The sequence below is a fragment of the Leopardus geoffroyi genome, chromosome C1 (genome assembly GCF_018350155.1).
Source record: "Leopardus geoffroyi isolate Oge1 chromosome C1, O.geoffroyi_Oge1_pat1.0, whole genome shotgun sequence".
Taxonomy (NCBI): Eukaryota; Metazoa; Chordata; class Mammalia; order Carnivora; family Felidae; genus Leopardus; species Leopardus geoffroyi.
This window is the reverse complement of record NC_059328.1, coordinates 117,213,167-117,241,031: the sequence shown is the minus strand read 5'-3', so window position 1 is coordinate 117,241,031 and position 27,865 is coordinate 117,213,167. Positions and strand designations below refer to the sequence as shown.

The 27,865-nt window shown below is 42.3% G+C and overlaps 1 protein-coding gene across 29 annotated transcripts in view; it reads right to left on the bottom strand.

Moving 5' to 3' along the window:
- CLASP1 (cytoplasmic linker associated protein 1) overlaps window positions 1-27,865 on the bottom strand; it is a 276,660-nt gene that overhangs the window by 36,240 nt on the left and 212,555 nt on the right. For 15 of the 29 annotated variants that reach the window (XM_045479475.1, XM_045479476.1, XM_045479479.1 and 12 more), the window contains 5 exons: window positions 26,317-26,480; window positions 19,875-19,953; window positions 18,714-18,857; window positions 8,335-8,478; window positions 7,743-7,849 (listed from right to left, as the gene is read on the bottom strand). In XM_045479475.1, the coding sequence (XP_045335431.1) occupies window positions 7,743-7,849; window positions 8,335-8,478; window positions 18,714-18,857; window positions 19,875-19,953; window positions 26,317-26,480 (638 nt within the window). Of the gene's footprint in view, window positions 1-3,629; window positions 3,747-7,742; window positions 7,850-8,334; window positions 8,479-18,713; window positions 18,858-19,874; window positions 19,954-26,316; window positions 26,481-26,603; window positions 26,607-27,346; window positions 27,428-27,865 lie in introns of all 29 variants that reach the window. The other 14 variants (XM_045479466.1, XM_045479473.1, XM_045479464.1 and 11 more) reach the window with 3 other exon arrangements.

Sequence of the window (27,865 nt, the reverse complement as noted above, 5' to 3'; positions counted from 1 at the left end):
GCAAAAATCCCAAGTAGCCTTTGGGTGTCATGTATAGGGTGTCAACAGGCAGCCTTTCACGGTCCGGAGAGTGCACGGAAGCGGGTCCCGAGAATAGCCCGCTGTCCCTCACCGAGAGTATCCAAGAAAAGCACAGGATAAAGCACAGCATAAAGAAGGCAAAACATGAAGCAACAGTCAACCAAGGGTAAAGGCAAAACAACTGTGTTGAGTGTCACGTGTTTCAAACAAACTCGAAGAGAAGATCAGATGAGTTGGTCTAACTGAACTTCCACAAAGTCTTGGAGCTACACTGAGGATTGCTAGGGACAAAGAATCCTTGGGTGTGTTTAAGTGAGCATTCGACAACATCATTCAGGACTAAAGACACGCAGTCTTTCGTTCTTCAGAAGAAGTAACTGAAACTAGACCATCGCTGGCAGGAACCTTTCCTGCGTGCGACACAACCAACCCTGTACGTTCTCACAAGAGGCTGTTTCCTGTAGCTTACAAACAAATGATATTTACTAAGCCCCCCTCGCCACCTTTTCTTTTCTTTCTTAATGGTTTGGGCAGATGAGCAAGGTAAGAGGTCGACGGTCCTCACTTGGGAGGAGCCAGACCTCTACTGGCTCTCGGTTGGAACCATCCAGGTGTTTTCTGTGGCTGGACACGTCCTGCTGGGGCACAACATCTGAACTCACCTTTGGAGATGGGAGCTATTTGCCTAAAATTGCAAAACTCGCCCAGATAGAACTTTCTTGTTTTCTGATGAGTGAAAGAAAATCTATACCCCAACTGTGCTTGGAGAGCTCACAAAAATACATGCCAACTCAAAGACGGGCTCTGGCAGCAAACACAAAGAAATGTGAATGAACATGTTAACAGCTAAAGTCCCATGTATATACTGACGGGAAGTGGAAGGAAAAACCTGAATGGAATTCAAGATGTCAACCCCTGCTAAGTTCATAAGGTTGTCTGTCTATGGGGCAACATTACTTTAATGTGAAGAAAGCGTGACTGAGGAGCACAGGGGGTCGGTCCCTGCCCCTCCTTTCTAAAACACCACAATACCAGCTTCCGTGGGAGCAAAGGCATTTATACATCTGGCCAGTACACTATTTTTTATATATAAAGACTGAGTATGACTCAAACAAAAAATTATGTATACGAGATGTAAAAAAGATGCCTTAAAATACTTTTAATCACAACAACCAAAAATAATAGCATAGCCCATGCAAAAAAGGAAAAAAAACAACTGAAAGAATGACAGATGGACAAGAGCAAGTCTGGCGGAACGTTCAGCTTTTTAGGGATGTCACAATATTATTTTCCATATGTCGCTTCAGATAACATTAGCTTTCACTTCATTCATCTCATCATTCGTAACCTCAATGGCCTTAAAATATTTCACTTCCGTTCACAGAACTTTATAGCCTCGTCTCAAAATAAGAAAATAAAGGATTCTGCCAGTTAATGCTCCTCCTTCTTACTTTCAATTAATAGTGAGGAGTACATGTGCGTGACCGGCTGCAATCCGGGATGACACTTCTTTTAGACTTGATGTTTGAAGTATCTCCTTGGTACGAAGCTAAAACTGTGAGCGGCAGGTGAGAGACGGCATTGCTTTTCTCCAACACGAACCAGATAACGTTACTTTCTTTGCTAGTTCATGTTTTGGCATTTGTTTTTTTCCAAATCAATGCCTACGAGCCCTCATTTTGTAGGGAAAAAGGAAATTCCCACAAAAGCTGTCATCGGGGAATCCCAGATACCGGGGCCCCGGCCAGCAGAACATAAGAGAGCACAGCAAGAGGGACGCAGTGGCTTTCTTAGAGGAGGCTTTGCTTAGGTAGACCCTAGTCTGCCACCTGCCCCCTAGCTCAGAGACGTAATCCTTTAGTTACAGGCCAGCTCCCGGTCTTCTGTAAACACTGCGATTAGACCCCAGAGGGTTTCCTTAGAATTCTTCAGATTAGGAAGAGTTGCTCAATGGGTCAATATTCACTGGCCTAAGGTCAGGCCATGCCACCCAACACTGGGGCAGAATAGAGCTCTGGACCTGCCCTGTTGTAAAGGGTCCATATCAAGGGTGGGGAGATGGGTGAGGTCAGGTGTCCAAGAACAGAGACACCAGAGGCAGGAAGGTTGCTTTCTCAGATTTTCCTCTTTTGTCATTTTGTAGGGAAAATATGTCTGCAGTGGGAAGGACACTAAGATTCTAGGTATGGAATTAGGATAATCATTCTGTGTTATGCCATCAACACAGTTTTGACAGAGAGCAAAGAGACAAAGGTTTCCTCTTATTTTTATGTAACGGACAGGTTTCTCTAAATGTAAAAATCTCTTGTCAATGCTCTCTCCCTCCGATGGCCAACAAAAGTTATGGGTATTTATTAGCATCAGCTGTGTTACTGTGTATGTGTGAAGGATGATTCTGGAAATGGGGTCTTGAGAGTGGCTGGGGGTGAAGCTTAGTGCCCATTAGGGCACACAGGTCAGTGTACTGGAAGACAGTCATAAATGGGACTTCTACTTCGAGGCCTGGCTCATCTTTTTTTAAAAAAAGGAAGTAAAGCGACACGCTTCATTAACATTGACCACAGCAGTGGTCACGTTGTTGCTGTGCCTTTTCCCTAACCTTGCGTACCTAGAAACAGTCATTATAGGATTCTCTGAACACTTGGGAAGCTACTCTTAGACCTATAAGAGTTTCAAAAGAAAGGTGTTGTTAAAACCTGACACAGTGGACTTGTTCATATGTACAGCTTCATTGTGCTGAGGACACAAAAGTAGAAATGTAAAGCTTCTGTGCAAAAGCTATCCGTGAAGCATTCAGAAGTAGCAGACCTTTTTCTGTTTTGTTTTTACCCCATCCTATCAGAGGGTACAAACTCATTTTGCACAGCACAAAGATGGGTGAACTGCCCTATGCTCTGCTCACACAGTTATAGGCTTCAAGGGAAGGGGTCCTCTGATCTTTGGACCTTTATAATAAGCACCTAAAGGACTCTCAAGCAGTAAACTAAGGGAATCCATGGGCCCTACTTTGTCCCACTGATTTACCATCTGTCTTAAATCTGAAGGAAGCCCCACCTCCTTCTTCTAGATACCGACCCCTCCACTGCCTAGAGGCAAGGGCACCTCAGTGAGATGCAGCAGTGAAAACCTCCTGACTTCCCCTTCTGGATCAGACTATCGCCACGTGAGGGTACCTTATGCAAGAAAGCAGTCCACGTCATCAACAGCAGGACGAGCGCTACAGGTAGGGTTTGGGACAGGGCAGGTCTCATTTGCTTCTGGGTGGGAATGCCTTGTCTGCTTGAGAAGATTACGAAGGAAACTGTGCCCCTCTCGCCTGCCTCGACTGCACGGCACTGCCCCGGCACCTTTTGGGGTGGGGGGCTCAGCTCTGCCTGGGCCACAGTGGGTGCTGACGGATTTGGCCAGTTGATGAAACAGTCATCTGTCCCTGGGCCACGGCAGGAGCTGCACTCATGCGGGTCCGGAGACCATGTGCCTGCTCACACTTCTCACCAAGGCTCTACTCCTGCTCATCTAAGCCAGAGGCTTTCCACAAGACCTGAGACGACCCTGGAAAAGCAATAATATTGTGACACCTCGGACAAGGTTAACAGGTAGCTTGTTACCTGGGAGAGTAAGAGCGCCTGAGAGTCTTGTGGGAGGGAGCGGTGGGAATGGAGTTAGGCTGAGAAAAGGGAGGTGGGTGCTTCGATAGCCCATCGGCACTCCAACCCCATAACCGACTGCAGTGATCAGAAGAGGAGAATCAGAGAGAGACAACACAAGGCAACGGGGAGGGGAGGGGGGAGGGGACAGGAAGACACGATATCCTGAATGTCTTCCGGTCTCCTCCTTCCTTGACCAGGCTCTGTCAGAGTTAACTGCAGCAAAACGTACACTTCACCATACAGAGGAAAACTGAACAAATTTTGTTTTACAGTTTGGCCCCTGATGAGGCTGCTTTATTCCTTCCCCTCTCGATCGTGTGTTACATGTTTAAATCACGTGAGATTCCAAGGGTAAGACTGGGGGTGTGTGTGTGTGCAAGGGGAAGGACACTGTGAGCACTTACACACAAATAGGCATGGATGTTCAGTTTCGGGTAATGCAACCAACTGTCTTACAAAGAGCCAGACAAGGAATTTCGGGCCTTAATTCAAACGAGAACCAAGGGACCACAGCAGGAAGATTCAGAGAACGTGCCATTCTGTCCAGAGCACTCAAGCAGGGGGCAAGGTGCTCCCTGAGGCCAGGATCCAATCAGATGGGAGCTCAGAGGCCACCACAAGCAATTTCTTTTTGAAAGAGTAACAGCACCACTAGAGGGTTACAATTCCCCTACTCACATCACCTACTATGAGAATTAAAATGCATCTGAGAACACAGGCAGCCCTCTTCACTTCGTGAATGTCACTCAGTGGCCTGGGTCTGCAGAGGCCCTGACGGACAGTTCTAACAGCTGCTGCGATTCAGAAGAGCCACACACACTGGGAGAGGCGTGCGCTGACCTGGCAGGAAATGTGATCTGAGGCCCAGGATGGAGTCGTGGCATCAGAGACCGCGTCCCCAGGGGGCAGCACCGCCTGTGGCTGGCATTCATCATAGTCCTGAGAACTAGTCTCCACCAAAGACAGCTGTGGCCTCATTTTGGAAGGCAAGTACGTGGAGAGAGGAGAGGTCACCACAGCATAGGAGGGCCCACAGACCTTCTCTAAGTCACACCCTGAATCGGAGCAGAGGTACAAGAAGAATCCGGGTGACTACGTCTCCTGGAGTTCTGCTAACAGGTGCAGCGGAAAGCAGAGAGGTGCACCAGCCCCTCCACAGCTTACGGAAGGCTGAGTTTCCCAGTTAATCCCCACTTGGCTTCTATGGAAACTGTTGATCCTCTGATGCAATGGCTGTAAAATCCACCTAAAATTACCCTTTATTGCTGGGGGTAACAGAGGGGATGCTCTGTTATTAGTGTCATTCTGCTCTACACCACGTTTGTCAAGAACATTCAGCAGACCAGGGTGAGGAAGGCCATCCGCTTTCTCATCTCAAAAGGAATGGATGTCCTGTCATTTCTGAAGCCCCTTGCAACTCGGTTTTTCATTTAACACAAATCACACTGGGTAAAATGAGCTAAAATATACGGATGTGTTTAAAGACAAAACTCCAGGTTACAAATCTCTTCAAATACCCAGCAGTATTTGTTTACTAGCTAGGGGTAAGGAGTAATTCTTCCTTCACACAAAAAAACAATTAATGGAATGTTTCACCAAGGTTTAGTGTTAGCTCCGGCTTCTCTAATACTATTGCAAAAACAACCTCCTCGTTAGCAATTTTTCTGTAACTATCAAATTAGATTTTTTCATCATTTTAGAATATTTGCCAATAACACACCATGATCTGAGCATTAGAATTTTGGGACTAAAAAAAAAACTACAGTTTGTTTTGATACAAAAAAAATTAGATTAAAAAGCAGAAATTGGTAATGACTTTTTCCTGTAAGAATAACAAAGCTAACATTTTATGGTTAAGATGATCCAAAAGAACTGCAGGTCACAGAAAATAAATGCCTCAAGAGCACTGCTCAGAAAACTCTGGGATTATGTGTGGTGGAACTTGTCTATCACCTCCCTAGGAATGGGGTAACCTCGTCCATTCTCCTATTTAATGCAAGAGTTCATTTCTTTTATAATTTTCCTGGTGAAAGTATGAGGCCTATTTGAGTATTTCCAGTGATATGACAGGAAGCCTTTTTTCCCACTTCTGGACAGTTTTGGTTGTGAGTTCAAATTGGCTAAGGCCATCTGGCTACGTACGCACTGACGGAGGGCACATTCTTTTAAAAAATAAAGAAAAAACACAACTAAATAATTCCCTAAAGAGGAATTTGTTGACAAGAAAACATTTATGCCACCACTGGCCTTAATCTTGAAAATGATATTAATATTGAAAATTAATCCCTTCCACTGATCTGCAATCCTGACAATAAAAATTATGACCAGACCAATTAAAAATAAATGGTGAGCTGGAAAAATAAATTAAATTTTTAATAATTTGGGGATCCATGAAGATTAACACCCCAGCCAATTCTTAGCTCTGCTGGATTATGCTAGCAGCCACCACTGATCCTTTACTTAGACTAGTAGCACATATAATAAAATACTTAACTTGCATTTTACCTTTTGCTTATTACCTAAGGAATGTGCCACCCTAATAATGAAATAAAAGATAAGGAGTATGAATCGTGTATTATGGAAGAGCAGATTTCCCAATTAATGGTGAAGTATTACTTCTAGACAAAAGAAACAATTTACAGAGAATACAAGTTTTCCATAAAACCCTCCCCATTCCCCTGCCCCAAGAAAGAGAACTCTGATTTTACCGTTAACACCAGACCCTGGTCATTTAAGACTAGCCATATGCTTAAGATACAGATGTTAACATAGAAAAAAAAAAAAAAATAGTGGAGCTTCAGTAACACCTGGGGAAATTCAGACGTATTTTCACTCACTTCTGATCTCAATTGTCTGATCATAACAGCCTGCCAAAATCATGACAACACAGACCAAACTTGGAGACGTGACATCATTCTTCATTCTACCTAAACATGGCACCAGGGGCATTTAGAGAGATTATAAGTAGGGCAATACAAATGGTAGGATACTGTAAGTATACAAAATACTTTGTGTCACCAAGAGAAAAATACAAATTTGGTATGCTCCAAATACTTAGATGACAACTTGAGAAACTCAAGAGGACTTCATTGGTCATGACAGAATATTTGGGGAGACTCTTGATCATTCAAAATCTAAATTTAAAGGCACTTGTAATATTTTCCTACTAAAGAGGCAACCCTTGAAGGGAAGATGGCATGTACTTGCAGTATCTTCTTGTCATCCTGGTGTCGGCAACCCTGAAGACACAGCCCCCGATCCTCGTGCCCAGAGACCTCAAAGATGTGGCCTTCTTGGAGACAAATACAGCATGTACGTACGACCCTCACACGTCTGGGCACTGTCAAGTCTGGTCTCTACTCTACGGCCATTACTCAGTGTGAGGCCATGGAAGGCTCCAACACACACCGGGGGTGGGGGGTGGGGGGTGGGTCACTAAAGTCACCATGCAGAGACTTCCACAGGCTCTGGCCAGATGGAGAAGTCTACAGATGCTGGGACAAGGCATTTTTCTTATTTAAAGCCACTGACTCAGAGTCTGTAAGACCAATGCTTGCACGGTCCCAACAAAGTCTGAAAACGATGATCTAATTTCAGTTCTTGGGTTCTAAATACCTCTCTGGAGCAGGAGTCTGCTTCAAACGTGAGCCCGTAATTACAGCAACTATGCCTGGAATGACTGCTGGTCTGGAAAACTACCCTAGGCCTTGTGTGGGACTACAAGGGATTTATTTAGATGACAAATACCATAAGGCGCTCCTACCACTTACAAAATAGGTGATGAATTTCTAAGTCGTTTCTACGTGAAACAGTACTAAATGTGGCTTTTAGCCTTAAAATCTTTAAGTTACTAGGGAGTGCTTAGAGCTGGAAGAATCTCCAAGAACATTCAGCACAAATTGGCCATTTCGCCATAGAAGTCAACTGCTTTGCCCAAGATTATACAGACTACTAGACCCCATGATCTCCTGATACCCATCCATTTTTTGGTGTTAAGCTTGGTCTAAAAACCTAGGAATGGGGTGGACAGACATTGGGGTGGTTTCCTCACTTTTGGGGAAATGGCATTACCTGGGAGACAGGCCCCCGTGGGAACAGTTGGTGGGTGAGGTCAGGGGGCTGGTCCTGCTGCTGGTGTGTCGGGAGGGAGTCCGGCCAATTGTATTGCTCGGAGAGCCCTGGGGTGAAAGCAGAATGAAGTAAGATAAATACTTGCACAATCGGGGTAACTTTTTCTTTTTTTTTTTAAAGAATGATAAGGTCAATTTTAAGTGCAGATACACCCCAAACGGATAGCTGTCACGCAGGGGTGCCTCAAGTTGAACCGTCTGATGTCACCTGTGCCAGAGTCACACACACAATTGAGTCCTTCCATCTTTATAGCATGAAAAACATAAGTAATTCAGTGAACAAAGGGCTAAGTGACCAAGTAAAAATTTAACGGATTCAACAATCTCACTTAAGAAAAAGGGTATGTTTAAACACTAGGTTCGCTCATTCGTTGGGACTATTGCAGGGGCCAGACACACCCCCACCCTCCAGACACCCACAGTTTACTGAAAGAGAACAAGAAAGCTGGCCATTCTATCAGAGCAAGTCTAGACAAGGGACTCGCAGAGGTCACGGTCAGTACAGAGGCACCAGTCGTGACTGAGGCACTCACCACACTGGTGTTACTAGAGTTCTTGAGGTGGTTATGCAGGAGTTTGGTGGCACCATCCTGGAAGGTTTTTGGCAAGGCACCAAGTAACATGGTAAATTCGGGAGTGTTCAATTCAAACAGAGAGATCAGCACAATTTGTGCTGCCTGGAAAAAGAAGATGTGATTCATTATGTAACAGACAACAGCATATTCTGGTCAAAACATTCATTAAAATGGTCTCACAAAACTTTCTTCATATGAGTCAAACAATAGTAAGAGGACAGCTTCGTCATAAAACACACACACAAAAGGCATTTGGAGAAAATAGGATCACCGGTTATAAACAGCCTGACTTCAATCTGGAAAATACGCCCCCATTTCACCTTCACGCCCTGGCCTGGGATATCCACAGCATGTTCATATTCAATGACCTTCCCCATGCTGTCTAGCATGAGGGACAAAGCTGCTAAGTCAGTAAGTAAAACAACGAGAGGACATGGAAAGGCTGAAGATGGTTCACTCTACCAAGTCAGCACTGGACAGGGCTCCTGGTGCCCCTGGAGGGAACAAGTTTCTACAGGAGCTGCCAATGGGCTAACCTGAGCAACCACTTTTCCTCAAGCTCCACTTTGACTGAGAAAATCTAGAGAAAGAGTTTAAATACATCTGAAAAACCCCTGTTGCACCTGCCAAGTGAGAAAGGCCAGTCCTTGGGAAGCAAACCAGACTTAAATGGTACAAATTCGGTGTTTTGGCAAACGTTCTACTTTATTAACTGAGACAACGTACTGCAGTGAGCACTCTGGCAGCAAGGTGGGAAAGCAATGAGCTGAAGCAACAGTAGCCCTATGAGACTCGGATTTCTCCAGCAAGTCTTTCTATGGTTCTAAGTAGCAGCAGGCATAGTGAGCTTAAAAAACAATGCCTGAGGAATTAGTTCCAAGGGTTTTGATTTAGAACAACTGCCAAGAGAAGACTTTGGTATATAATGGCATCTCTTACAAATTTCTGAGACTCAAAAGAAAGAAAAATGCATCACATACTCTTCTGACTAAAAGGATACATTTATTTTTCCAAAGACTCAAAATTTCTAGGATTGTAGTAATTCTTCAGAATATTTTTACCCGTGACATAAGGTGTTACAAAAAACGTATTTGCTGGGGCACCTGGGCGGCTCAGTCGGCTGAGCGTCCAACCTTGACTCAGACCGTGATCTCGCAGTTCGCGAGTTCGAGCCCCATGTCAGGTTCTGTGTTATCAGCACAAAGCCCGCTTTTGATCCTCTGTCCCCCTCTCTGTCCCTGCCCCGCTTGCTCTCTCTCTCTCGAAAATAAACAAACATTACAAAATACATATCTGCTTGAGAAATGCTTTGGAAGTAAACACCGCAAAATATTTCAATGCTTTCACAATGTTAAAATTAATCCTGGGCCCAGTTAAGACAAAACTACTATTTGTGTCCGAAGAAAGAAAAACAAAAAAATCCAAGGACCCAAATGTATTTAACCAGAAATAAAAATTATGAATTTTAAAATACCAGAATGTCTTTTACAGAATCAAAAACCAGATTTTAGACCTATCAAAAGCATTTATTAAGCACAGACTGGGCAAAAGTATCTTACTTTCTTCCCTTGACCTCCAAATATAGTCATCAGTAGCCTTTCCATCCAAATTAAACCCCAAGGGGCCCGTGTGCTTTCATGACACAGGCAAAACACACTATTAACCGATTGTACTACACATTTTCATATTATTGAAACATACTTAATAGTTAGCTGAAGGAATCTTTTTCACCACCAATGTAATATACATTAACTTGACCTTTATATTTGTATAAGATTAAATTCCAAAAATCATGCAAAGTAACCTGTGCATTGAAAAAAGACATTTTTGTTAGATGTTAGGAAAAAAACGCATGCAGAAAAAAATGCACTTCAAAGAGAAAGAAAGAAACAGACTTGAGTTTTAGCAGGGAGAGAAAAAAAGAAAATGTTGCCAATTTAGTAAGAAAGCTTAGGGACTTATTTTTTAATGAATGACAATGGCATTTCAAAATTATAAAATATATCAGTATTTTTATGTGAAATGTGCCACTACCTTTACTTAAAAAAACCGTGTTTCTTCCCAGAATCACAGGATATCTAATATCACAAACTAACTTGAGGTTTTTTACGAAGCAAATTATAAAAATCAGCGGGATCTTTCAGGGACAAAAGAGCCGCAAGACGATAGGCCTAGAAACTGTGCTAACTAGTGGCCATGTGCTATGAGTGACTTAGTCACGTGGGAAAGCCATTGCAGCAGACTTTACATTTTGGCCCACTACAGAAATTTCTCTTTCAATAACCCTAATGGTGAATTTTGATAAGAAATCCAAAAGAGAGATGGAGGAATTGTGAAAATATAACTCGTTGGACAGATGGTACGTGTGGTGATTTACACATATAAATGAATGTAACTTATTTTTACATTTTCCAAAATATGAAATGTAAATGATTTTATACATTTTTCAAAAGTCACCCTTGGGGATTTAAAGCTGTTTTCAAAGTAAAATCCTTTCTAACGAGGTCCAAACTCCAGAAATGGGTAGAAAATATGATTTAAATCTGTTATTTTAAAAATATTTTATATCACAGTTTTAAAAGGAATGAGACTGTATGGTCCTAAAATATTTTATCTACAACCCTCTGTGTTAGTGAGAAGTCAGAATACTAGAATCCAAACAAGGAAGAAAACTGGGTTATATTTATCATTATCATCAATACGTTCTCTTTAAAGGAGTAACTCCAAACATAGCGATGAGTTGAAGAGATTCATTTTGAAAAGCTTGGGGCATAGCTCGTGTTCAATAATGGATCAAAAAGTGGAGTGCACCACTGTTCTTGTTCCATCATTGAACTCTTGCCTTTCATAAGAGGCAGGGCCAGTGAGCGGCCCGACCAAAAACGCAAGGTTGCTGCTGACTTCTCTTAACGGACAACTCTAGGGTCATTTATTTTAAAGACCAAATGGCAACTTAAAAGGAACTGACTCCCACTCACGCCCACTCAGCAGTAGAAACTGGTAGATGAGGGCAAAAGGTCCTTCAAATCTTACAGTCACTCTATGGAAAGAACTCCCGGGGTTATCAACTAACTGCCTTGCAGGCAGGAAAGAGTTCTTTGAGACAGGAAATCAATAAAGCTTTTGACAAATGCTTCGGCGCTGGTATTAACTGGGGAAAACTTAAACTTTGGGAGAAAGAGAAGGTTTCTAATTTATTAAACAATTATTGCTTCCCTCCAGATGGTCATTAAAATTGCTTTAGAAAATCGCCAAAGAAAGGTTACTTCAAAACCTCCAGACATTCCTTATTTAGTATCTTGCATATGGTAGGGGACTACACTCAACATAGCTTTATGTTTTGGGCAGGTAGTTAATCATAAAACACATCAAAACACAAACATTTACACACACACACACACACACACATTCAACATAGTATTATATGAATTTTAGATTTCTTCACAATCTTTTCAGTGTCTTGCCAAGGGTAATCAGTATTAATAATCTACAATGCAAACAGTGAAGTGTCTTTTTTCAAATTAGTACATAGTTTAAAATCTACCTGTTTACAATTTTCTTCCAAGTTTCCTTCTCCGGGCCCAGAGCAGGTGGAAGCTGACCTAGTGGGGAAATCCTCACCTACTCGACTACGCTGAAGCGGGGACTGACAAACAGGAAAGGCGGTAGGATTTAATGAGAGAAGAAGCAAGTGCTAAAACCAGGGTTATTTGTAAGCTGTGAAAGTATGTGGCTTCTTTTGCAACATCACCTGGACATATATAATCTAGCAGCTCTAAGAACAGGAAGATGGTAACTACCGGTTTCAAACCTCTACCATTTGCTAGGTGCTTCCTACTCAGCCTTGTTGCTGGCAGCAGTAGCGTTCCTGAGCAAAGAGATCAAAAAAGTCAACTCATTTCTGGAAAGAGCCAGTCATAGTTAAGCTGAGCCTCAAATCCTGTTTGATGGGAAAATCCTGAGCTTTGTGGCTAGGCCACACTGCCTACCTGTAAGTAGACATTAAAATTTTTCAGCTGGAAATTTCAACTTTTGAGGGCTATTTCTATTCTCTTCCTGATCCAGACAACAGCATCTTTATATACTTTCCAGGTTTCTTTGCCATGACTTCATTTACGGCATTTCGGGGGCTAAATCTGCTATCTCATCTGACAAAGCAGGCGCTCAATGGTAGAAAATCATGTATGCTGTGCAAACCCACAGCGATTCTGAATCCTGAAATGTAAACATAGCATTAAAAGTTCTACTGCATTTACATTCCCTTCGGTTGACTGGGGGAAAAAAAAAATCTTCCTAATGCTGGAAAAAACCTTAGTTCTCCATGTGCTTCACAAATAACAGAGCAAAACCAAAACAAGCCTCCCACGGGGCTGCAGAGGCTGCAATAGCAAATGAGGAGTCTCTACCTATGTTTTCTATACTGCATTTAGGCCCCCCCAATGAAGCCTGAGGCAGGGGTGATTATTCCCATTTTACAGAGAACAAACAAGAATTCTGAGGTTCAGCTGCCAGCTCGCACCACCACCAAGTGGCAGGGGCAGAAGTCAAAGGACGGTCAAACTCTAGAATCCACTTCCTCCTGTTAATACATTATATGAACACAAAACACAGTTCCTTCAGAAAGGTACAGTTTGGCCAACAGGACAGTCAGCGCTCCCGCACCTAAAACAAGAACAAGGTTACTCTGGGAACAGACTGGGCCAGTGAGGGTCTGGGTGGGGCTTTTCCTGCTGGCCCCCATCAGTCTTGGCCTGGTAAGCCCACTCCACTGCTGACTGGCTTGTGTTCTGGTTTTGGCCGTGCTTCTTCCTTCCTCTTCAAAACATCTTAAATATTTAAACACCTCTCTCTCTCCAACAACAAACACCCAAAACACAGAGATAAAAAGGGAAACAAAGTAAATACCAAAATATTAAAAATGCTAAGTCAACAAATTAAGAGTTCTATTAGAGTTAAGTTGTTTTCCCAAATAGGACCTTATAGAATGAATTATACTGTCTGCAAACTCCCCAAGTATTGTTTGCAGAAAATTAATGTTCTCTAGAGTAGGACCAATATGAGGGTTTACCGCACAAATTTCAGACTGAAGGGTTCTTCTAACATTTAGAATATAATCTTGCCCTACTCTTCAGAAATTAAAGCAGGACACCAATAGGAAAACTTGGTTCATGATCACATAGTGCTTTTTTAAATCACCAAGGTTTTCCTAGCACCCGATAGAAACTTTTAGTAACTGCAAATGAAAGATGGTGCAAAAACATTAAGTTTATTTAAAAGAGTCAGGGTGCCGGGGCGCCTGGGTGGCTCGGTCGGTTAAGCGTCCGACTTCAGCTCAGGTCGTGATCTCACGGTCCGTGGGTTTGAGCCCCGTGTCGGGCTCTGTGCTGACAGCTCAGAGCCTGGAGCTTGTTTCAGATTCTGTGTCTCCCTCTCTCTGTGACCCTCCCCCGTTTATGCTCTGTCTCTGTCTCAAAAATAAATAAACGTTAAAAAAAAATTAAAAAAAAAATAAAATAAAAAAATAAAAGAGGGCGCTTTAATTTACCCAGATAAAAATAGTTCCTGTTTTACTTCTTTACAGCCTTAAAATGATAATGACAAGTTCAGATCTTAGAGCAGAGTGATATATATCACATCCCAATTTTTAAGTATTTTAATTTATTTAGGTGCTCGGTTCATTTAGATAAGCTTTCAAATATGGTCCAAATTCTTGTGCAAGGCAGTTTGCATTACTTACAATAGCATCTGTATTTATATAATGTCCACTGGATGGCACATCAGAAGAGAGCATTTAAATAAAAATGATGCCGTCTCCACGAAGGATTAGTCTGCAGTGCCCTAATGTACAGTCTGTGGGTAAGGAGTTATGGGGCAAAAGAACACATATCCAAATACCGTGCTTTAATGCACCTATTTTAATCAAACAACAATGCTGGATGTGTATAAAGCCAAGCAATCTTGAGTCACAGACATTTAAAAAAAAACTTTTTTTCACATTTATTTATTTTTGAGAGAGAGAGAGAGAGAGAGAGAGAGAGAGAGAGAGAGATACAGAGTGTGAGCAGGGGAGGGGCAGAGAGAGACGGAGACACAGAATCCGAAGCAGGCTCCAGGCTCTAAGCTGTCAGTACAGAGCCCGACGCGGGCCTCAAACCCACGAACCTGCAAGATCATGACCTGAGCTAAAATCAAGAGTAGGACGCTTCACCGACTGAGCCACCCAGGCACCCCTCCAGCCACTGACATTTTTAATGATTAAAAAAAAAAATCTAGAAGCACCTGGGTGGTTCAGTGGGTAAAGTGTCCGACTCTTGATTTCAGCTCAGGTCAGGATCTCACTGTTCATGCAATTGAGCCCTGCACTGGGCTCTGCAACGATAGTGCAGAGGATTCTCTCTCTCCCTCTCTGTGTCCCTTCCACCACTCGCTCACTCTCTCTCCCTCAAAATAAACAAATAAACTTAAAAAAAAAAAAAAAAAAAAAAACCCTAGAGGGTACCAGGATGCAGAGATGCATCTTGACCCTCACCACAATTTAAACAGTTAGATTAAAAAGCTCCCTATTTAAGTAAGAGTTAGTGAATTAACAAATAACTGTGGAAGATTCCTGCCAACTCACTGAAAGTGAGATAAAGCCTTGGTAGGCAAAACACTTAAGACACCCCCGAGACTCCCATCTCCCACATACAATCCCTGTACGATCCTCTCCCCTAGAGTGAGACTTGTGAATGATGGAACATCATTCCCCTAATTGTTACGGCAGAAGGGACTCTGCAGGTGTAATGAAAAGTCCCTCCCCAGTCAGTTGACTTTTAGGTCATCAAAGGGGAGATTATCCTGGATGGGTGTGACCTAAACCCTTAAGCAAGGTTGGAGGTGCTGGCTTCATTTTAATTTCTCCACTTTGGAAGAATAGTTTTGCTGAACAGAGAATATTTGCTTGGCAGGTTTTTTTCTGTCAGCACGCTGAATGCCATCCCATTGCCTCTGTCCTCCACGGTTTCTGAGGAGAAACCAGCTGTGTGTCTTACAGAGGGTCTCTGGGGGATGCCAGGCTGCCTCCCTCTTGCTGCTTCCAGGATTCTCTACTTGTTTCTGTCTCTCAATTGTTTGATTACGATGTGTCTATCTGGGGATCTTTTCTTATCCTACTGGGAGTTTATGGAGCTTCTTAGATGGGTAGACTAAGGTTTTTCATCACATTTGGGAAGTTTGGGGAAATTTTTTCCCCAAATATTCTCTTGCTGGCTTTGAAGAAACAAATTGCCAAGCTGAGGAGAGGGAGGTGTGGCAGGGCTGGCAGGTGGCCCACAAGCTGAGAATGTTCCCTACTGACAGCCAGAAAACAGGCCCCTCGGCCCTCCTGTAAGGAATGGAATTCGGCCACGAACCAGTGATTAAGAAAAGACTAGGCCTCAGATGAGACCAAAGACCCAGACGACACCGTGATTTCAGTCTGTTAAGACCCTAAGCAGAGGACCCAAAGACCATGTGCCAGATTCCTGAATCAAAGAATTACAACACAGGGGCGCCTGGGTGGCTCAGTTGGTTAAGTGTCCGACTTCAGCTCAGGTCATGATCTCACAGTTTGTGAGTTCGAGCCCCGCGTCGGGCTCTGTGCTGACAGCTCAGAGCCTGGAGCCTGCTTCGGATTCTGCGTCTCCCTCTCTCTCTGCTCCTCCCCTGCTCATGCTCTGTCTCTCTCTTGTCTCAAAAATAAATAAAAACATTAAAAAAGAAAAAAAAGCATTACAACATAATAAATGTGTGTAGTTTCAAGCTACTTAGTTTGTGGTGTTTCAGTATACAACAGAAAACGAACACAGAAGTCAAAACAGGGGGCCTCTGACATTATGGTTTTGAAAATAATGGTTTCAAAATGCTACTTAAAATGAGATCACCTCTTTCTGGACATTTATCATTCATTAATTCATTCAAACTATTTATGAAATGTTTACTTTGCTCACACAGGTATTGTGCTAGGTGCAGAGATACAGGGCGAGAGAAAATAGGGAGGGTGAGAAGTCCCTGGGGAATAGCAAGTCTAGCCCCAGGCCTGAAGATACTGCAGATGAAGGCTTGGACCAAGGGAATCGATCCCAACCAGGTCAACACTGTACCAGCAGCTTGTATGTCTTGAGGTGCAACTCCAGGGTAATGGTCTAAAACACCAGGTCGCAAACTTGTGCGTTAAAAAACAGCCAATGGTGGAGGGAATCCCAATGAGACCCAAAACAATGTCCATACTTTACACTATACCAATTAGGTCAAATTACCTGGGGTAGAGCCCAGGAACGGAGGCAGATTTTAACCGTACCCAGGACTGAGAACTACTGATGTAATAAAAAAGCTTTCCAAATTTCCTGAAGATCAGGATTACTGGCCCAGAACCTGGATCTGAACTCAGTCTGAAGGCGAGGTGCTGAGCAGTCCTCGACACAGGGAAGGGGAAGAAGTGAGGGCAGGCAACAGGAGTGGAACACCAATGGAGACCAGGCTTTGTGAAGTAGCACTGCGTGACCCAAAATGACTGACATTAAGTGTTGAAGATCAAACAGTAAACGATCCACATGATTTCTGGCAATAAGTTTAATATCCTAACCATAACTGACTCAAGCCTTGGGAGCCTAAGGCTAAATAACTCAAGGAAGAAAGTTCCTATAACATTCTCCTTAGAAAAGTTAGGAAAATAAATTGTAGTTCAAGTTTTTAATGTGCACATCCAGAGAAAGTGATACGTAAGTCTATAATGTTTCAGTCCTACAGGAAGGAATACTTAAGTAACATTCAATTACAAAAGGCACACACATAGACACACACACACACATTTACATGTTATGACTAAAGACAGAAAGCTACCCTTAAGGCTTTTGTATTTTGGCCACTGTTGTGATTTTAAAAACTACAACAGAAATATCTGTTTGTGACTTACACACCAAGCAAATCATTCAACCACCTCCTATTGTACCTCCCTAATCCCAAACTGGTTTAATGGCTAAATCAGAGGTTGCCAGTGAAATGCCTCTTTGATAACAATTTTGAATGAGTGCTTTAATAGGATTTGCCCTTGTTTCTTGTCCTTGGACAACTTAGTTTATAACTATACAATGGACACAGGACTTATATGATCCGTAACCCTTCTAAAGAAACCTTTTACAGAATTCTTCTGTTCTTGTCTTTGAACTTCAATGGAAGAGGAGCTAAGTGTTTATTGGCATTTGGAAATTTACCACTCCTGCTAACTATTGCTTGGATTTCTCCTTTCCTTTTTTTCCTGCTGGACCCAAGTGGTCCACATTATCAACTCTGCTTAAGGCCAAACAACTCCACTGGTAGGGCCAAGGATGGAAGGAATGTGGTACAGAAGAAAAAATGCAAGGCTCGTGATTATACACAAATAACCAAAATCACGTACCTTCAGTCTGGAAGCAGAACTGAGAAAGCTGGCTTTTAAGAGTACTTCATAAAGGCTACTTAGTTTATACATAAAGTGAAAAGAATGGCCACGTGTCAAACTCAAGCAGTGGGAAGCTCAAGCATAGAACGACATCGACAGGCAGAGAGTAAGAGAGACAAACACAGTAATTTACGCTTGCGGTGTGCTTACAACTTGTCAGGAACTGACAAAGTGTTTCACATGTAATAATTAATCTTTGTAATGGTCCTGATGCAGAGTACTATCTTGAAAGAGAAATAACAGTACTCTGTGCTCTTTCCTATGTTATCCGCTCCTCAATGTGTCATTTCTGAAAAAAGTAGCCAATATTCTTCAGCCGATAAACAAAACACCTTGATATCAGGGTGCATCCAAAATCTGAATTCTATCTCCCCATGTCACTCCCCAAGTCAGGGTGTGTTCCAAGTATGGTATGTAATCTGAAATTGTTTGCTCTTTTTAAATTCAGAAATTCATTTCTTAGCAAATTTTCAGCCACCTTTTGCTATGAGGCACCTTGTGGCCAGGCAGCCTTAGATTTTCAATTCTGTCCTCAAAGTCCATGTCACAAAACTGATATGTGGAAAACTGATGGCCTGAAGAGACACTAAACCATGAGTGATTTCTCACTTAAAAAGAATAAAATAGATGCCTAAGAAAACCACAAACCAATCATACACGATTTCCGATTTTCATTTTGATGCTGGAAGACTGGGACTAGGTGGAACTGGAGAAAGAAGATAAGGGGCAACAGCAAAGTCTTGGTTTCACAGAAAAGGAGTAATAAAGGATCCCATGTAGGTGTGTGGGATGGTGTGCAAGTTCCCAAGTACATTTCTTTTCCTAACACATGCCTGAGAACGGTGTGTTTAAAGCTGCACTTGAGCTCTCGCGGACATACCTTTCTCACGTCTGAACTCTTTGGTTCTGTCGTCCAGGTTATAATTCTAGAAACTGCAAGCCTCGTCTCACTAGAGTTTACAAAATCCGTTGGATCCATCTGCCTAGCGAGGGACTCGATGTACTTCAGGATTGCAACTTTGACCTGAAAGATCCAATAATTATACTCATTAGGTACACTTATGAATCTCTGAATAGAATTTTGATCAGAGAAAAGTAAATACAATTGAGGGGACCCCTCCTTTCTCCTGGATCTGTTTTCACATAGAGCCACGTCCATCAGGGACAAAAGCATGAAATGGCTGACAGGTTAAGTTTGGGAACAGGAAGACTGGCATACAGATCAACCTTCTTCAGTTTTAGATCACCGTGCCTGTGGAGAAAGCCTGCTCTGCCTCTTCCCATACACAGCAAGACACCTGCAGGGCATGAGCCCCCATGGGCAGGGCACGGGATTACCGACTCTGCTGCTTGACCAGGAAGCACTTAGTATTGTTTTTTGGGCATCCTAGGCCACGTCTTGCAAGGTAGCATTTTCAGCAATCACGCTGATATTCTACCTTAACTTCTCCACTGATGCCTCAATTGGTTTTGACCTTAGGAGAAGAGGGCGGTTATTGATTGCAGCTATCCTAAAACCCCAACAAAAGCTAATGAATAAAGAAGAGATGACGTACACGACCTAATTGAAATTAATACATACCCTCCCTCAAATTCAGTCTTATAGTTATGATTTTCCAAAATACGTGACAATTAATTTTCATGTGTTAGAACGTTAATATGGAAAACATTTCAGTAAGATACCTTATATCAACACACCAGAATTTTCTAGTTTAAATATGGTGGAAAACAGCAAAAATACTCAAATGTTGGTGAGGATGTGGAACTACTAGGCCTGCCATTATATCGCTGGTAGGAATATAATACGGTACAACCATTTGAACAGTTTAAAATAACATTAAACACGACCCACCCAATGAACCAGTGACTCTTCTCCTAGGTACTCAAACAAGAAAAATGGAAACATGGCCCCAAACAGTTGTGTAAGAATGCTCACAGCAGACTTATTCATAACAGCCAAATACGAGTCATGTACAAAAAAGGACATTTTAAGCAAATTTGACTTCTAGAGGTTGAATTGTAATGACAAATAGTCACCAACCTTGAGGTTAGGAGTTTGAGTTTGATCCACAATAAATCTCATCAAAATGTTAAACTGTTGGTCAAATGGAAAGGAGTCCCTAGGTTTAAGAGAAGAAAGAAAGTGCTCATTTTAAGGAAAGATACGTTACAAAATATAATGCAAAACCATCTCAGAAACAAAAATATACCACTAGAGATAAGTCTGATGGACACAGAAGCAAGCCTCTACACAGGTAATTGTACTTTCCGTTTTATATAAATACCAGAGTAATAGACATTACATATAAAATTAAGAAGATGGAAAATCTTTTTTTTTACTTATTATTTTTAAAAAATGTTTTATTTATTTTTGAGAGGGGGAGGGGCAGAGACAGAGTGGGGCAGAGAATCTAAAGCAGGCTCTGTGCTGACAGCACAAAGCCCGATGCGGGGCTCAACTCACCAAGTGCAAGATCATGACCTGAACCGAAGTCGGACGCTCAACCAACTCAGCCACCCAGGTGCCCCAGAAAATGGGAAATCTTGTTATAAGTCCCAAAACACACACGACACTTAGAGTTATGTATGCAATTTTAGAAATGAAGACCAAACGATAAAAGAGATTCCTACCTGCCTTCTAGAATGTGCTCATCTTCCTTCCAGGTACCTTTCTGAAACTGCTTCATGAGAAAAACTTCCAATTCCGAAATCTTAATTTACATCCTGACGAGGCTGCCTACAGCTGCCCTTGCTTAAGCTAACCATGCTGTCCTCCTTGGTCCCACTGGGCAACTGCTTCTGGTCTCTATTTTGTAGGGTGACCACAAAGAGTATGGGAGACCCAGCAAGGGAATCCCCCATCCAGCTACAACACATATGCAGGAACCAGGGCCCTCCGCTTCTCACCTGTTCCTGATCTCATTTCTTGCAGCCATTTCACATCTTTGATACATCTGAGTAACCCCGAGGACTCTTGGCTAGCCAAAGTCCATGCTCCTTCCCTTAAAATGCTGCAATTACCAGCATTAGTTTAAAAGTGCATAATCGTGTCCATGTAGGAAGACGTAGACATATTTTCCACACTAATAGGAAAGATGGTGCAATGCAAACATCTATTACAACTGAGCCTGAGTGACGGCATTGTTTCCTTTGGCCTCTCTAAGGGACTCTTCCCAATCTACAGAAGTATAGTAACAAGAACGGGGAAGCAGGTTCAGATCTGTGAAGTCAAAGGATGAATTTGAAATTTTACTTTTTTTTTTTTAATGTTTATTTTTATTTTTGAGACAGAGACAGAGCATGAACGGGGGAGGGGCAGAGAGAGAGGGAGACACAGAATCGGAAGCAGGCTCCAGGCTCTGAGCCATCAGCCCAGAGCCCGACACAGGGCTCGAACTCACGGACCGCGAGATCGTGACCTGAGCTGAAGTCAGACGCTTAACCGACTGAGCCACCCAGGCGCCCCTGAATTTGAAATTTTAATGACATAATGTAAAGAAAATGCAAAGCACAGAGCACATCCTGGGTACTAATATTACTACTGTTATAATTACTAATAAAAAGTAAATGTGACCCAATAGCACATGTATTTGTACCAGGAAGCCAGGAGGACCACTTCTGCAAGCAAAGTACGCTTTAGCATACATGACTTAAGTGACTCACACCAGCTATAAATTACAGAAACGAGCTTGACAAACCACACACAAAACTTCTGTCTCCTTCTGCAGCAAGGGGAGAACGGAGAATCCATTTCAGTGTAAGCCGGCGTGTTTAACCTGGAAATGTGTCTGTGGCCTGGCACAGCCAAAGGAAAGGAAGTAGGCAGACTCGCAATCAGACCTGTTATCTTAGAAACCCCCCTCAGCCATTACAAAGGCCCTCCCCTCCCCTCCCCACCAATACTCACTGATGGGTCCTAAATATGCATAAATAGCTAGGCATCTCAGCTGCTGAGAAAACTGAATAATGAACGTGCTCTAGAGATTTGGATCGAATCTACCCAGGAGAGGATTCTTAAAGGAAAGGGGCATCCAGGAAAATAACCAGAGGGTTTTCCTTAATCACCAAAGTTTAGGAGTAAAATCTTGATATTCCTGCCATCCCTAAAGATCTGAAAGTTTTTGCCATTCACAAATTCACCTATATGAAGGAAGAGACCTTTAGGCCAAGTCTGATTCACAAATGTTTTATTTGGCTTTCAGAGTGTCATTTAAAAATAAAGCTCAAATGTGTTGCCTTATTCCACATTTCTGACCTTTCTTGGGAAGTCTGGGACCACTGGGCCCACATGCCAACATGGCCACCTCTCTCTACGGAAGTTCCCTAGCCCACAGCATCACCGTCCCTCCTGTCTACTTCACTCAGTTACTATCAGCTGGACCCGCCTCGCCCTTCTAATCAATCCCTGGCTGAACCTTTACAAATCCAGTAATACACTGGCAGGCAGGAATGTTCCTTAATTCCACTAAACTTGCTCATCCAAAGGAGGGACGGCATTTGAAAAGCTTATTGTGAATATAGTATATTATACTGAGCTCACTGAATACCAAGGGAGAGCTCTTTGGATAATAAAATTCTACAGCAGCACAAATTATACAGATCTGCAGGGTCAGGAACCAAAAGAAAACAGTTGGCATCAGAGCACAGAGGAACAAATGCATGTTTCGCAGTCACAAACAACTCACAGACACATACATGGGGGATGATGGCAGGGTGACGTGCGCTATTGTTAGTGGAGGGAGCCAGAGAGGAAAGAAAAAGCGCAAATACTATCCACATTCTCCTTCAGGAGAGAGAGTCGCACATCCACAGACCAGTCTGCAGTAAGGGGAACACACAGCGGTGTAATAACCAGCAGTCCTGGATTCCACTTCCCAGATGGCCACTAACACGCACTGTGACCCGGGCAAGTCAAGTAAAGTCTGTTTCCTCATTAATAAAATGAAGGTGGGTCCTTCTGTTTTGGACATTCTATGATATATAGTAATATTCCAGTGTGTAGTAACTGAGTCATATAAAAGTTACTCTACTGAGGATAATTAGTTGATCTGGAGTCATTGGCTTATTCTTTTAAAAATTCACTGATCTCACCTATAACCCTCTATCTTCCACCAAATGGCAACTGAGTCATTACAGCGAGGTGTCTTCTGAGGCTATTTAATTTCTAATACTTGTATGTTGCGAACCTACAACTGCAGACACAGTAGATAAGAGGTTTCTGAAAAATGACAGCACACAGTCAGTTTTTCACATGTCTCTGAATCTCCACAGCTCTTCTTTCTTTCCTTGTAACAGGTCACAACTGCTATGCGTTATCTTTTTTTTTTTCAACGTTTATTTATTTTTGGGACAGAGAGAGACAGAGCATGAACGGGGGAGGGGCAGAGAGAGAGGGAGACACAGAATTGGAAACAGGCTCCAGGCTCTGAGCCATCAGCCCAGAGCCTGACGCGGGGCTCGAACTCACGGACCGCGAGATCGTGACCTGGCTGAAGTCGGACGCTTAACCGACTGCGCCACCCAGGCGCCCCTGCTATGCGTTATCAACCTGTGAGCCAGTGAATGCTAACAGAGATTGTACCTGGGTGAGTGGGAGCCCTACATCATATGTGGTTAGCAAGATTTCTAGTGTGACTTGTAAGAAGATGGAAATATTAAAAATACTGAGGTCTTGAACTATTGGGACCTCATCCAGATAAAAAGTTTCTGCACAGTGAAGGAAACAATCAGCCAAACTAAAAGGCAACCAATGGAATGGGAAAAGATATTTGCAAACGACATCAGATAAAGGGTTAGTATCCAAAATCTATAAAGAAATTATCCAACTCAACACCCAAAACACAAATAATCCAGTGAAGAAATGGGCAAAAGACATGAAGAGACACTTCTCCAAAGAAGACATCCAGATGGCCAACCGACACATTAAAAAATGCTCAACATCTCTCACCATCAGGGAAATACAAATCAAAACCACAATGAGATATCCCCTCACACCTGTCAGAATGGCTAACATTAACAACTCAGGCAACAATAAAAGTTGGCGAGGATGCAGAGAAAGAGGATCTCTTTTGCATTGTTGGTGGGAATGCAAGCTGGTGCAGCTACTCTGGAAAACAGTATGGAGGTTCCTCAAAATTAAAAATAGAACTACCCTACGACCCAGCAATTGCACTACTAGGCATTTATCCAAGGGATACAGGTGTGCTGTTTAGAAGGGACGCATGCACCCCCATGTTTATAGCAGCACTATCAACAATAGCCAAAGTATGGAAAGAGCCCAGATGTCCATTGGTGGATGAATGGATAAAGAAGATGTATATACATAAAATGGAGTGTTACTCGGCAATCAAAAAGAATGAAATCTTGCTATTTGCAACTACGTGGATGGAACTGGAGATTATTATGCTAAGTGAAATAAGTTAGAGAAAGACAAATATCCTATGACTTCACTCATATGAAGAATTTAAGATACAAAACAGATGAACATAAGGGAATGCAAGCAAAAAGAATATAAAAACAGGGAGGGAGCGAAACATAAGAGACTCTTAAATACAGAGAATAAACTGAGGGTTGCTGGAGGGGCTGTGGGTGGGGGGATGGGCTAAATGGGTAAGGGGTTAAGGAAGACACTTGTTGGGGATGAGCACTGTGTGTTACACACAGGGGATGAGTCACTGGAATCTACTCCTGAAAACAGTATTGCACTATATGCTAGCTAACTTGGATGTAAATTAAAAATAAATAAATAAAAATACCGAGGTCTTAGGGTGCCTGGGTGGCTCAATGGGTTGAGCGTCGGCTCAGGTCACAATCTCACGGTTTGTGAGATTGAGCCCTGCGTAGGGCTCTGCACTAACAGTGTAGAGGATGCTTGGGATTCCCTGTTTCCCTCTCTCTCTGCCCCTCCCCCACTCACGTATGTGTGCATACGTACATGTGTGCTCTCTCTCAAAATAATCATTTTTTAAAAATACTGAGGTCTTCAGAAGGATGTAAATAAATACTCTAAAATGTCTTTTAAAGATAAGAGGATCAATTTGCCAGGTTTTATACTTGTTTTTATATTTGTCTTGAGCATTCACAAAAATAACGCCAACTTTTCATCTCATGTAAAGCAGGGACATTTCAACAAATCTGTTAACAAGAGAATGTGGAAATGGTGTAAGAGAGGACTTATTCAAGCAGCTGACAAAAACAAAAGAGAATGCCAGAAAAACACTGTAAGAGTCTTGTAACATCAACATTGTCTAGCCCACGTGAACAGATACATTCCCAAACGTGACATCAACAAATGTCAAACAAGTGTCAAGCAAATCCATGAAAAGGTGCCCAACATCACCATGAGGGAAATGCAAATCAAAACCACGGTGAGCTATCACCTCACACCTCCTAGTTATTATAAATGTTGAGGATGTGCAGAAAAGGGAACCCTTGTGCACTGTAGGCAGGAATGTAAATTGGTGCTGCCACTATGAAAAACAGTATAGATGTTCCTCAAAAAATTAAAAATAAAGGGGCGCCTGGGTGGCTCAGTCAGTTAAGTATCCAACTCTTGATTTTGGCTCAGGTCATGATTTCACGGTTCATGACATCAAGCCCCACATCGGGTTATGCATGGCAGTGCAGAGCCTGCTTGGGATTCTTTCTCTCCTTCTCTCTCTCTCTCCTTCTGTGCCAAGCCCCCCCCCCCCCATAAAGAAACGTGAAGACATAAATTAATTAAAAATTAAAAATAGAAACATCATATAATCCAGTAATTCGACTTCTGGGTATGTATACAAGGGGGATGAAACCACTATCTTGAAGAGACCTCTGACCTCATGTTCACTGTAGCATTATTTACAATAGTCAAGATACAAAACAACCTAAGTGTCTGTCAACAGATGAACGAACGGACAAAGAAAAATAATGGCATATTATTCGGTCATAAAAAAGAAGAAAATGCTGCCATTTGGGACAACATGGATGGACGTTGAGGGCATTATGCTAAGTGAAATAAGCCAGACAGAGAAAGATAAATGTTGCGTGATCTGACTTATACGTGGAATCAAACAAACAAACAAAAAGAAACAAATAAAAAACAAAACAAAAAAACCCTAAATCCATAAAAACAGTAGAATGGTGGTTGTCAGGGGATGCGGGGGTGGGAAGCATGGGGAGATGCTGGTCAAAGGGAACAAGCGTATGTAACAGTAGCAGCTCTGGGGATCTGAAGTACAGATGGTGATTACCAGTTAACAGGACTGGATTATACACTTGACAGTGGCTAAAAGAATAAGCTCTTACATGTTCTTACCACGAGCACAATAAAAGAATGGTAATTATGTGAGGTGAAGAATGTGTCAACTAACACCGTGGTAATCATTTAGCAATGTACGCGTGTATTAAACCATCATGTTATACACTTCAAATTTATAGGCCGTTTTATGTCAGTTACAACTCAAAAGCTGGGGAAAAAAGTGGTCTGGTCCTTAAAAACTTACCTTGTGACATCTAGAGCCTTTTGAACTTTTGCTTGCACAGATCCAAGTAAATCTGCCCCCATTTTCTTAAGTAATTGTGTGAGAAGAACAAAAAGCCAGTCTTGTAAGTCGTCCTTATGAATTATTATAAAATCCACCAGAGTCTCCAAAAACATACTGAAAACCTAGACAGAAACATTTCATATATGTAATTCAGAATTGTCTCCAAAGTCTCTAAAACACGGACAGGTCATATTAGAGAAGACAAATGTATTTAAAAAAATAAAGGAAAAAGGATTGGAACTTACTCTCTGTTGTGAATTCCACCGCAAACCAGGCCATGCAACAAAACAAATTCCATGTTAGTCTACAGTGAATTAATACCATTTTCATGCAGTTTTTTAAAAGACCTGAAAAGACTACAAACTGATCTCTGATATCTGATACTCTCCCCTCCCTCAATATGCCTTCGAAATACAGTATTGAGAGAAATTAACTTTACTGACAAGTGTCAGTTTATTCCTGCAGGCTTTTCCTCCTTCCTTCCTTTCTCTTAAAAAAAAAAAAAAGGTATTTTAACCATCATAATTCTATATTACTACTGTTCGTTATCTAGCACTCAACAAGTACTATTTGAATGTTGGAGGATGAGGGAGGAAAAACACTTGTGCACTGTATGACTCCAGATACTGCAAAGGAATATCTTTATAAGAAGATACTGTAAAAGTGATAATAGTCTTTATTGTAAAAAAGTATGGTATACAGTCCGCATAATTCTTATGCTGCCGTGCAGTCATTAAAGCTGTCTAAGGTGAGATAAGAGTCCACAGTGGACTATCCTGGAACCGATTTCAGAGAGAGAAGTACCCTATTTGGCTAATGAGTCGTGCTCTACTGGGACAATCCAGCCATTATAGACCTGCTCAGTTCTAGCACAGCAGCTATTAACCACCAGGGGTCTCCGGTGAGACAGCTCAGAAATAACTCACTGAGCCCCAGGGATTCCTGACTTAGCTCAAAGGCAGCTAGCAAATATGAACTAAACTGAGACCTCCAAACTCACTGTACAAGAGCCTTCTGATGGAAACAAATTTCCTTCTTTATCCTCATATTCTGGTTCTGAATCAGCAATCTAGAGGTGACAGGTAATAGAAATTTCATCAATGCCCCATACCACCTAATACCCCTTATGCCGTAAGTCTTATGAATCTTATGCTTATGCTTAAAATCCTCCTGCTTTTAAACACTACCTTAGAGAAAAATCATGATAATTAGATCTTTGGATATCTGTGTGGCCCTAGAACCCAACCTTTCTTGAATTTTACGAATGTTGTTAATGTGGACTTTGCTGTGAGGATCACCACAGGACTTTTAAGACATGCTTCAAAGACCAGGATAGAGGAAAAATGCTGTCCCCCAACCGCCCCCCCCCCCCCATAGAGACCAGAGAACCCACACATTCATTCTCCTAGGCTCCCATGAGCATCTCAAAGAACAGGATCCATAGAGTGTTTCTGTCCTTTATCCATCCTTTAAACTTCCCCAATAAACTCATTCCCCCTATTTTCTT